This window comes from Eptatretus burgeri, chromosome 7 (genome assembly GCF_056783735.1).
Source record: "Eptatretus burgeri isolate ZD-2024b chromosome 7, Ebu_testis_v1, whole genome shotgun sequence".
Taxonomy (NCBI): domain Eukaryota; kingdom Metazoa; phylum Chordata; class Myxini; order Myxiniformes; family Myxinidae; genus Eptatretus; species Eptatretus burgeri.
This window is the reverse complement of record NC_140967.1, coordinates 60,149,031-60,161,342: the sequence shown is the minus strand read 5'-3', so window position 1 is coordinate 60,161,342 and position 12,312 is coordinate 60,149,031. Positions and strand designations below refer to the sequence as shown.

At 42.5% G+C, this 12,312-nt stretch overlaps 1 protein-coding gene across 1 annotated transcript in view; it reads right to left on the bottom strand.

Annotated features, from left to right (window-relative positions):
* Positions 1–9,041, bottom strand: part of POLR2C (RNA polymerase II subunit C) — a 40,660-nt gene extending 31,619 nt beyond the window's left edge. Inside the window, exons 1-2 of the mRNA XM_085888693.1 lie at positions 8,843–9,041; positions 5,224–5,273 (exon numbers count right to left, since the gene is read on the bottom strand). Coding sequence (XP_085744819.1) covers positions 5,224–5,273; positions 8,843–8,928 — 136 coding nt within the window. The 5' untranslated portion in view covers positions 8,929–9,041. The remainder of the gene's footprint in view (positions 1–5,223; positions 5,274–8,842) is intronic.
* Between the last annotated feature and the right edge of the window lie 3,271 nt (positions 9,042–12,312).

Genomic DNA, 12,312 nt, shown 5'->3' with positions numbered 1-12,312 from the left:
TGCCCTCTGTGCCACGAATTGATTTGCTATTTGTGCTGTCATGTCCCCTATTAAACGTTCCAACATTGTCTGGATTGACATCGTACCGGTTTCCGGCACTGCTGGCCCCGTTACGGGCGATGAAGCACGGTCCACGCTCGGAATGGGGGAGGTTCCAACCCTACCCCCGTCTCTCCCTTCTTCCCCCGACTCGCTGCCAGACACGTGGCCTTCCTCCTCAAACATCTGCACATCCCCCATGGTGCAGAAGTCCTGTTTGCCGCCAATCAAATTTAATTTGAAAACTCCCACAAAAATTTTCCCGCGCTTTTCTGTTGTAATTTTATATTCCAATCAGTGGCGAGATTTCAGTTCTGGTATATTCTCCCGATACCAAATATAATTTATAGGGGTTCGAACATCCAACACCCTGACACCAATGTGACGTCCACGGGACTTGAACAGTCCCGCCAACGTAGAATGAGCCGAAACGATGGAGGCGGTTTATTTAATTATAACCCAAAGATGGCGGTTTTAATCGCTCTACCGCAAACGGGACGAGGAAGGTGGCACGAGTCGCTTTTCACTGAGTTGATAACGTTTATTTCTCTAACCAGAAATAACAAGACTCGGCAAGAAGAGGGATCCGGGGTGATTCGACGGGATGGTGGTGTGGGTTCGGGCGTGGGGAAAACACAAACAATTCCAATGGATATACAAATCTCAAACCCTCTAAGGCGCCAGGTACTCTCACACACACACACACACACACACACACACACACACACACACACACACACACACACACACACACACACACACACACACACACACACACACACACACACACACACACACACACACACACACACACAACGTAGCTGGTCCTGGTGGTCAGGCTGGCCCGTGGTGTAAACGCAACAGTCCCTGGATTGGCGTTGGACGAGCTGGCGTTGCGCTCGTCAGGGGCAGGAGACACCGTGGTGTCGGCCCAAGTCCGCTCACAGCCGCCAGGGAGCCAGTTCTGGCGCCAAGTTGCGAGCAGGAGAGGGAGGCAGGTCCGTTCGACCCCGTGCTCCGAGCCAGCAGAACCCCAGAGCCAACCAAGGTGAGGCACGAGGCACAGCAAGGCCACGAGACACGATCAAATCCAGGATCGAATCAGCCCAACAAACAGCACGCTCCCAGCACAACAGCCTCCACCAGAACGGTTTTTCTGTCCCGATCTTCTTCCTCCCACCCGTTTTCCCCAAACAGAACCTTTTTATCCTCGAGTCCTCGTCACTTCCAATCGAGCCGTTTTATTGGCCCTCCGCCGTCGCCTTCCGCCAATCGTGATCACGGGGCGGAGCCATCCGCAGCACTGTCCTGTCACGTCACGGCAAGCCTCCAGGGAATACTAAAAGGGGTTTACGCAGACACACCTACCCTAACCCGTTTCCCTAACTAATTATGCGACAATTACCATTTCCCCCTTGAAGAAATGGACATTTACTCGACAACTTATCACCACTAAATTGCTACTTATTACATCGAGATCCTGGTAAAACTCGAACAGCATGGCATACCTAATTAAACATCCTAATTACCCTTTGAATGCATACCCTCCCTCAGACGTAACAATATTAATGCTGGAGCCTTGAAATTTTCAGAGATTATTCTTCTATAACTGCTCTGTAAGAAACAAACATAAAACAGTATGTGATACCTCTATTAATTTTTATGACCTGATCAGTTGAAATCCAGAAAAAAAATGTTGGTTTTGCATGAAGACCCAACTTTGAGACCCCATATATTTTTATTGACCCATCCCAGATGCTTGAAATTTTTTCAGGTAATAACTGTATGGTAGTAGTATTCAAATAGATGTTTACTTTTCTTAATCAGTCATATATAACACAGTCATGATCCATCAAAAATTGAAAATTTTAATTTTTCCCTGAAATTCAGGTGAGGATTGCAAATATATGACAAGGTATACCACTTCAAATTGTTCATCATTGGAAAGAGCATATTCAAGTTTACAAAAATGTCAAATATCAAAGTGGTATAATGTTTCTATCAATATTTTTAAAATATTTGAATAGATGATGTTCTGCCAGTGCTGTGCGCGTTGTGTGTGCTATTTAATGAATAGTCCTTTTACATGTAGTACATATGTGTCGTACATGTATATACAATGTACATACATATCATCTGCTATTAGGATACCATTAACACAATACTTTGAAATTTGAATTTGTAATTCTTTGTTTCTCATTTGTAAATAGCAAGAACTTAACTCATCTGGCTGGGGCTAAAAATAGAACTCAGGAATAGTGGCTGATCTGCAGATGTCAGCAGTGTATATAGTTACATTCAAGGGAGAACATTTGTTTGGGTTCCTTTGGTCCATGTGATGAAAGTTATTGATGCTCCCCTAACGTCAACTGGGAGGCAGTACTAGCTAGCACCTGACTTGGAAAAGCAGATCAAGGACCTATTCAAATCATTTACGTGAAATGTTTTATTACATTATTATTGCAGTATGTGATATATTTTTGTATTATTAATTTGAATCATAGAACTAATCATTCATGATTACCATGGTGCCCACACCATGCACACACTTCATGTATTCACGACTGTGTTAACAACAGTTTTTAAAAAAATAGAAAATATATATTTTAAATATACCACTTTGATATTTGACACTTTTCTAAACTTGAATATGCTCTTTCCAATGGTGAACAATTTGAAGTGGTATACCTTGTCATGTATTTGCAATCCTCACCTGAATTTCGGGGAAAAATGAAAATTTTCAATTTTTGAGGGATCATGACGATTATATATGACTGATTAAGAAAAGTAAACATGGATTTGAATACTACTACCATACAGTTATTACATGAAAAAATTTCAAGCTTCTGGGATGGGTCAATAAAAATCTATGGGTTCTCAAAGTTGGGTCTTCACACAAAACCAACATTTTTTTTCTGGATTTCAACTGATCAGGTCATAAAATTTAATAGAGGTATACTCAGTTTTATATTTGTTTCTTACAGAGCAGTTATAGAAGAATAATCTCTGAAAATTTCAAGGCTCCAGCATTAATATTTAAAAAGTTGTGGGAGTTTAAAAGTAGCCGTTCATTTTGTGATGCTCGCAACGACCATAAAAATAGGGCCACAACCACATTTTCAACCCTCAATATCTCAGAGTTGACCGCATCTATGGACCTAAAATTTTACGCAGCTTCATTTTGATACCTCGGAACTATGTTATGTAAGTTTAAAGTAAATCTGAGGGGGTCAACTGGGAACATTTTCTTAAATTTGGTGATTTCACATGGAATGACTCTACAGTCCATACTTGTGCCAAGTTTGGTTGAAATTGCTTCAGTGGTGCACAAGTTATTATGGTACTGTACCAAAATGACTTTCAATTAAAAGATCACATGCCTTTTCCCCTTTGACCTTATAAACCCAACATCGAATTGTTTAATCTTCGTGTTACATTCCATACATGTGCCAAGTTTGGTTTTTGAAAAAATTTAAATGTTTCACAAGTTAGTGGTCAAAAAGATTTTCAATTTAAGTTCACATGACGTGAGTCTAACGGAAAATCGAATTCGTTCATCTTTGTAACAAAGTACATGCTTGTACCAAGTTTGATAAAAAAAATCCCTTCAGCAGTTCACAAATTATCACGGTAACGAAAATCTGCTCGCATGCACGGACGGACGGATGGGCGGACAACCCAAAAACATAATGCCATGACACCTTCGCCTGCAAATGCATAAACAACTACATGTACAAAAATAATTGTTTCGGTCCATTTATTTATACCAGACAATTGTTTATGTTTATTAACCTCTGCCATCGAAGATCGGAGGTTACTGTTTTCACCCCTTTCTGTTTGTTTGTTTGTTTGTGAACAGTATTACGGAAAAAACTCCTCGACGGATTTCGACGAAACTTGGTGGGGGGAGGGGGGGGTTAGGTATGGTCCAAGGATCATGCCATTAGATTTTGGACTTTGTCCCCCCCCCCCAAAAAAAAAATTGTTGGAGAAAAAGAATTTTTGCAACGTTTTTTTCAACAAAATTTCGATTTCTTTTTTTTGCATTTCTACATGTTTTAAGTGATTTCCAACCCCCCCCCCCCCAAAAAAAAATGTTGGAGAAAAGAACTATAACTCTGTCAGCACTGTTGACATATTTAATGAATAAGATATAAGGTTCACTTGAGTGACCCAGCATTATTGGCGGCGGAGGTTTTGCACTCTCCCGAGTGCTCCCCCTCTAGTTTTTGACTGGGAAGATCCAAATAAACATACGAGGTTATGCATCTGTTAATATCGAATAAAGACAGCATTAAAAATGTGTTACGTTTTGTGTCAGAGAAAGCTACAATTAACTATTTCTGTCACAAATACAAGAAGAACGATAAGGCCTCAAAGGCAGGTCATTTCCTTTGGGGTTCTCTGTTGAGCCACACTCCTTTCGTTGAAGTTCTCAGTATGCAAAGTTTTCACCGGATGTGTCAGGGAACATGGCTCCCCAATCCGTGCCAATGCAGAAATTCCCCTTCTCGCTCCCCATGAAGCAGAATAATCCCAGGCCCCTCAAGTGATAAGCATCTTTGAACATGTGGTGAATTCTCAGGGTCAGCTTCTTGCTCACTGTGGACAGGTTGGAAGCATTACAGTCTTTTGCTGCATTTTTTTTCCCGGTTTTGCTCCACCAAACCTTTTTCTTTCTTATAGCCATATGCAGCCCCTACAGATCCCTACAAAACAACCACGTCTTGTTACTCGACTCACGTCTCAGCTTCATGCTCACCCCTATTTCTTCTTTTCCCTCTTGTGGAACCAACTTCTTGAGCCTTTTGTCTTGCACTCTTCCCAACTTCAAGAAACTGCTGCCCCTGACCACCTTCTCTCTCCCAGATGCCACACTAAAAAAATATTTTATAAACCACTTAGTACCAAGTGAAAGTGACTAACTTGCAAACAATTTTTCCAGTAAGGATAGAGTCCTGTATGAAGGTCGGTAAGCCTGGGGAGTGGATGCCTTTGCAGAAATATGCCATGACCATTCATTAGTTCCTATTGTGCAATGAACATATGCCGACCAGAAAAACCCACTCCATATCAAAAGCCACAAATCGTAGTACTTGAGTAATAAATGACAATAATAGCTAAGGAACCGAAAAAAAAGAAAAGAAAAAAAGATTGTTTTGACAACTGAATTGCAAAACTCACCAAGTGTAGGAACCTCGGCATGAAACACTCTCCGTAAAGCATTTGCCACTCTGTAACAGAGGGAAAGGAGAACTATTATTACCTACAAAGTGTGCACAGCTTGCAAAGTTTAATCATGAAAGCACAAGCACGTGGACATTGTTCGAGAACCAAGACTCACGAGATCTGAGAAAAAACAACATGTGCAGAAAGACTCTATACACTCATTGAGAGGAAGTGTGTGGGTGAGAGGGCAAGAGTAATGGAAGGAACTAGAAGGGTACTCTTCGACATCACATCGCCAGATATGCCTCTGCCCACATTATAACATCATGATACACACTTGTACCAAGTTCGATTAAAATCCCTGAACCCAGATTCAAAATAATAAAAAAAAATATGGCTGCTGAACCACATGACTGATGATGTCATCAATTTTTTCCCCACCATTCAATTTAGCCGGAGATGACGCTCAAACATTTTCATACTGATCAGATAAATACCGATCATACTGATCTGTTTTTTTTCTTCTTCTTACTTTCAAAATTAAATTTTACATCAATAATGGGAATAAAAAGTATGTGGGGCTGGCATAATTTTTTTTGACGTTGACATAATTTTAATGTCATGACCTAATTATAGGCATTTAAACATTTTTCATCACAACTTGACTATGGTTTGTCCGATTGGAACAAAATTACGCTCTCCAGATAACCAATAGCAAGGCACAGGTATCTACAGGGAGCACGTGGTCCACCATCAACCACTTTCTGGTGAAACTACCTAAATCCAGGATTATTGCTCACCTCCACTCATTCGTTCCTCTTTTTTTCCCCCCACATGTGGAACCAACTTCCACATTCTCTTCAATCTCATGCCTCCCTCCAGGTCTTCAAGATAGCGGTTCACCACCATCCCAGATCATGCCCAATCCAAAAACCATGATCTTTTCTACCCCCATTAACCCTCCCCAAGCACTCCTCTTTCTAAATTTCCAGTTTTCTGAGAGTTTGATTCTGTATCCATCTCGTCCACCTTCCTACCGCTCTTGCGCCTCCCCTACCCCTCTTTACTCCACAAATCTATTATTTATCCAAGTCTCCCTCGATTTTGTCTTTCAACCATGCTGTTTAGGTTCTCCCCCCTCCCCGGTGTTTTTGTCCTCTTACGTCCTGATTCATTCTATGTATAAACTTATCCACGAGCCTGACTGTATGCAAAAAGTGTCGGGGGGGGGGTGTGGGGGGGTAGGAAAGGAAAGATAATTTTGACCCTTTTCTATTTTTGACTTCAACTCCCAAGAAATCAAGTTAAATATTTTAATATATCTCCTTACTATAATTCAATTCACAGACCAGTGTTTGTTTGTTTGTCCCACGACTCCTCCTACAGTCCTGGGCTGATTACATGCAGACCTGCTCCATCGGATCAGCATGACCACAATTCATGTAAAGGGGTGTTCGTATCTTTGCCGGTGGTCTTGGTAGGGACGACCCAAATTCTCGATGTAAATGTGTATCGTGTAGCGCCGCTCCAGGTGAGAGAGGGTATTACAAGTCCCCACACTTAACAGCACAACATTCCTGTTCCCACGATGGAGGCAGCTGTTAGTTGCCTATACACCACCCAAATAAAGTTATGTGTCAGAAGAAGGGTGCTCTGCTTGTTGTTAATCACTTTGAAAGCCGAGCAAAATCCCTTCCCGCCGACACTGTGACCGAATCACACCTTTTCAAGAATTGCGGCCCAGCAAGGGGGAAATCGCCTGGTAAGTTGCTCAAAGTGGGATGCAAACTTTAAACAAATGAGCATTGTTCAGATCTCGTCAATTACGTCACAATCGAACGAACGAGCACAATCTCGTCAATTACGGTCATTAAACGTCTCTTAAAATCAAATTTTTTTTACAGTTACTTTTTCTTCATGTTTACTTTCCTTCTTTCTTTTGTAAAGCGCTTCGAGATTCCTCTTCTCAATGAAAAATATCGATACAGTACAAGGAATTGATCGATTATGACTGCCCCGACTCACTACTCTTCCGTGGACGAGTACGAGCAGAGACGATGTGCTGTGAACGTCCATTCGAGAGGGACTATCCCACCAGACTCGGATTCAAATAAATGGGTCTCGGTTTAAAAGGTCGAATCACACAGTTCCAAACTGGCTAATCGTCAAACGGTGACGTCTGCTCAAGATCTTTAAAGAAATCAGAACGGAACGGCGCGTACATCATCATCATCATCTATCTATAATTCCAGCAACCTCTGTGTGTCTGTGACCGCTGTTTCTCGACAACCACTGGTCCGGTCTAATTGAAACTTGCCAGGTATATTGCTGGGGCCCTGTGGATGTGCCTTTTCAAGGTTTGATATTAATCGGACAAGTGGTTCCCAAGTTACGGCCATTTATTTGCCAACCAATGACAGGACACGGTGCTATGACATCACAATTCTTCTTTTTTTTGCATGATTGACATCACAATTCTTCTTCTTCGTTTGATATGACGTCACAATTGACACTGGGGACCTGAGTATGTGCCTTTTCAAGGTTTGATATCGTTCTTCATCCGTTTCAGCTGTTTCCCAAGTGTTTCCCAAGTTATGGCCATTTATGATACGGTTGGTCCGATCTAATTGAAACAATGCCCCAATCCAGTCGTCGTTTACGAGAGCGAAGGAACGAAGCTGTGCGTCGTGCACGCGCAATGGAATCGGACGAAACACGAGCTGCTCACTTGACACGCGACGCTACGCACATGACAAGGTGTCGTGCAGCTGAAACGAACGAAGAACGAGCTGCTCGCTTGGCAAGCAACACTGGACGCGAGGCAAGGCGTCGTGCAGAAGAAACGGATGAAGCACGAGCTGCTCGCTCGGCAGACAACACTGGACGCGAGGCAAGGCGTCGTGCAGAAGAAACGGATGAAGCACGAGCTGCTCGCTCGGCAGACAACACTGGACGCGAGGCAAGGCGTCGTGCAGAAGAAACGGATGAAGCACGAGCTGCTCGCTCGGCAGACAACACTGGACGCGAGGCAAGGCGTCGTGCAGAAGAAACGGATGAAGCACGAGCTGCTCGCTCGGCAGACAACACTGGATGCGAGGCAAGGTGTCGTGCAGAAGAAACGGATGAAGTTCCTGAACACCCTCTGTCCATCTGGCATGCCTCCACATCGGATCACTCTCAAGGAGGGTATGGAAACGGCCTGTGTGGTTGTTGTTTCTGGCACGCGGTTTGAAATTTTTTTTATTGCACCTACAGGCCCGCACTAGTCTATCTATAATTCCAGCAATCTCTGTGTGTCTGTCTGTCTGTGACCGCTGTTTCTCGACAACCACTGGTCCGATCTAATTGAAACTTGCCAGGTATATTACTGGGGACCTGAGGATGTGCCTTTTCAAGGTTTGATATTAATCGGACAAGTGGTTCCCAAGTTCTGGCCATTTATTTACCAAAACCAATGACAGGACACGGTGCTATGACGTCACAATTTTTTTCTTTTTTTGCACGTACGGCCACGCACGTACGGCCACGCACGTACGGCCACGCACGTACGGGCACGCACTAGTTATGATAATCCGAGACCAAAACGTTAACTCATGATAACCAATGATGCAAAAATTAAAACCCAAAGACTTACGCAAGGTCTGTGTCTTCGATGACAAACTTTACATTCTCATCTGAGATTTCGGTGATCTTCACCGTGGGTTGATTGGCGTACGGCATTGCAAGGAACCGCCAGGGGCCGGAGAACGCCAACAATGGCCTCGACTTCCTACAACGCGTTCATCGTTGGACAAGATACACATTCCGTCTTCTCCCGTACAAGTTAATCGAAGTGAGAAAAAAATACAATTACAAACGTGAGAGAGTTTTACCTTTATTCGAATATCTGTGTAAATGGTTTAATGACTTATAAAATAGGATCTTAAGCGAATAAGGAATACATCAGTCGAGCTAGAAAAACCGATTACGATACACCCTCAAATTACCGGCTGTTGATAGACTGCACTGCGATCATCCCTCCACAATGGAATATCGAGATGTCCGGTGTGTTACAATTAGCAAGCGGCTTGCTCGATTCAAAGCGTTCCAGCAAGCACTCCAACGGAACGGCATTTTATACTTACCCACAATGCACAGCGGTGGTGTCCGTTAATAAGCTTGGTCGGTGCCTCCTCCTTCTGACTCCCCATTTATTTATCCTTCTTTCCCTCTTCGTCATACTCGATAGCCGCTGAGAACACAAAAAAAAATTGTTTGGGGAAGTTGTCACAAGAGGTTCGAGTAAAAGTGAAAAGGACGGCCTGGGCAGCATTTGTTTGAGTTCCACGATGGCGTTGTTTCCATGGAGACCGCCATGTTGTTCAGCGATGCCGAGCACTCCGTTTTATTGGAGTGCTTTGAATCAAGCAAGCTGCTTGCAAATGAAATACACCCCTTTGTTAGCTCAAATGGCTGAGCTCGATCGTAATGGCAAACCACTGATTGTGGTCAAAAAAAACCTCCCAGCCAATGCCACAAGGCTCCAAACAGAGTTCATGAAACACCTGACCCTGCTCAATCTTGAGAAAAAGAACATGGGAAGGGTCTTTGAAATACTCGCTTTGTGTTTGAGCACGATCTATATTTCCCACGAGCTGCAATTTTGTCCAAATCTCGATATTCCCCAACTCTGAAAGTACAAGCGTCACAAATGATTGGTCAAGATGGTGTAAAAATTGGTCCAAGTACTGCTAAACTGGAGGTTTATGGAAATGCCAACAATGTGATTTGTGTTCTGCAGTGTTAAAATTAAATAAAATAAAGGTTTTTTTAAGACTGCAGGAAAAAAAAAACAAGAAAAAAAACTTTTCAGAAGTTTACCACCATTTACACGTTAAATTCGTTCTTCATGCCCGTTTGTGTCCTTTATAAAATACCTACAAACAGTAACTTTCCTGCTTGGAATGATTTTCAATATTGCTTGAGTATCAGACAGACTAGAAAATAAAAAATAACCTTTCTCCTTTGTCTCTCTGTTCCCATGAGCAGTCAGCAAGATTCCATCCAATTTGCTAAATACAGAGCCAATGAACCGCTAAACTGAAAGATTCCATCCATTGGGACCATACTCTGTACAGAGCGTGGGTGCTACCGAAGCAGTCTCCTTGGCTATTGGGCACAATGCTGGACGGGTCACCACTCCCACCCAGGATACCAGCAAGCTGGCACTCATTTGCCGACAGGCAGCGTCAAGCCCACCTGGTATTATTTCAACAGTGGAGTGGGATTTGAACTCAGGATCCTAAGATCACAAGCCCACCACCCAAACCATTAAGCCAACACCAGGCATAAACTGCAGATTCATGCTCTGAAACTTTGCTGCATCGCTGGAAAAGAGTGCTAAAAAAAAGTGGTGGGGTTGTGGGGAAAATCCCAGTTGGAAATGCAAAGAAACAGTCATGTTTGTGTTCAGGACATTTTAATGACGATCAGATCACGACTGATGTACACGCCATCAGAGATCCATTTGAAGTATTTTGCTTGGAACAACTGGCGGAAACCTGTGATTCAACACAACAATGCAGCTATCATCAAACAGTCCATGGCCACCAGCAACGCAACCCACAGCTCTGAACTCACATCCCCCTTGTGGCGCTGAATTAGTGCTCAGTGGCAAATTTGACAACTGTGCTGGATAATGCAAAACTCCTGTGTATTACGTATAGTGATGTACTGTATTATATAACCATTTCCGGGTCCGGAAAGGTGGAGTCGATGCGCTCGGTCATTGCCAGCTGCTTTGAGCCTGAATGTTCAATAATCGTGTGATTTGAATAAGATGGAGCAATTTTAAACGAGACGCAGAGCGACCAACTGAGAAAGGAAATGGGACAAAAACAACGATTCATAAGAAGAAACTTAGCCCAAAACTAAAGAAACAAATCCAAAAAAAAGAAGAAAAAAAAAACTCCCAAAAAGATCAAAATAGAAATGATAGCAAAGAAAATTAAAATAAATAAATAAAAAAACGAGCATGGGAAAACAAAACCGAGTTTCAAAATAACGTGAAAAGATTCTCCCGGGGTGAATGAGCGAAACAAAAGCAAAATGTATCAAGTGCCTCCAAGAAAGACAAACTAGATGTCTGTAAAGGTATTTAGGAAGACCCCCCCCCCCCAAAAAAAAAAAAAATACGAGGTGGATTGGATCTGAAACTTGGAAAAGAACAAGAAGCGAATACTTCGATATCGCGCGGCTGGGGGCAGTAAAAGTCTCGGTTAAGAATGATGAAACAATTTTGCAGTTATAAAATTTAAATGTAGACACGGTGAATTAGCATGCATGATGGGAAGAGTTGTGACGTTGGACAAATTTCTATTCATAGCCCTCAGATCAAAGGGACGTACGCGGCCATAAGTGTGACAGAATAGCCAATTATATAACAGCGCGATGTCGCCGCGCTGTAAAAAGCAACACCTGAAGGGAATTCCCCCAGTGATATTTGATGAATAAATAAATAAATAAATAAATAAAAACAACTAGCAAAAATGCCAAATTTTAGAAGCCATGGTCAAAGCACGAACAAACAAAAAACAAACAAACAAAAAAAAAAACAACAGGGGTTTTAAAAGCCCCGATTCAGACAAAAATTCCAAACTTCCAGCAAAAACAACTAGATGCTATCCACAATCACAATGCTCGATAAGGCAATGCTAATTGAGGTGTCAGTACTCACAACTCAGTGATTTCGGCCAAAATAATGCAGAAATCAAGATCTCAAAAACGAAGTGAAAATCTGAAGAGCGCCAAAGCTGTACCAGTGATAATGGAAGTAACGGGAATGCTAAAATAGAGCCTCATGGAGATTTTAAAAACCATCCCTGGGAATACTACAACTGTACAAACAAACTACAGCTGGAAGCAGCCTGGAGCTCAGTGACGATCTTGAAAAGAACCCTTGGAACAAAACTTCACAACTTGCTCCACGAATCGTGCTCCCTTATCAAAATTGAGGTGGATAGTTTGAGCCCTGGAAGGACTCCGTTCCACCTTCTGAAACCCGCATGTGGAGATAAAACGACACACTAGTTAATATTTGATATATATACACATAATGCAACTCAG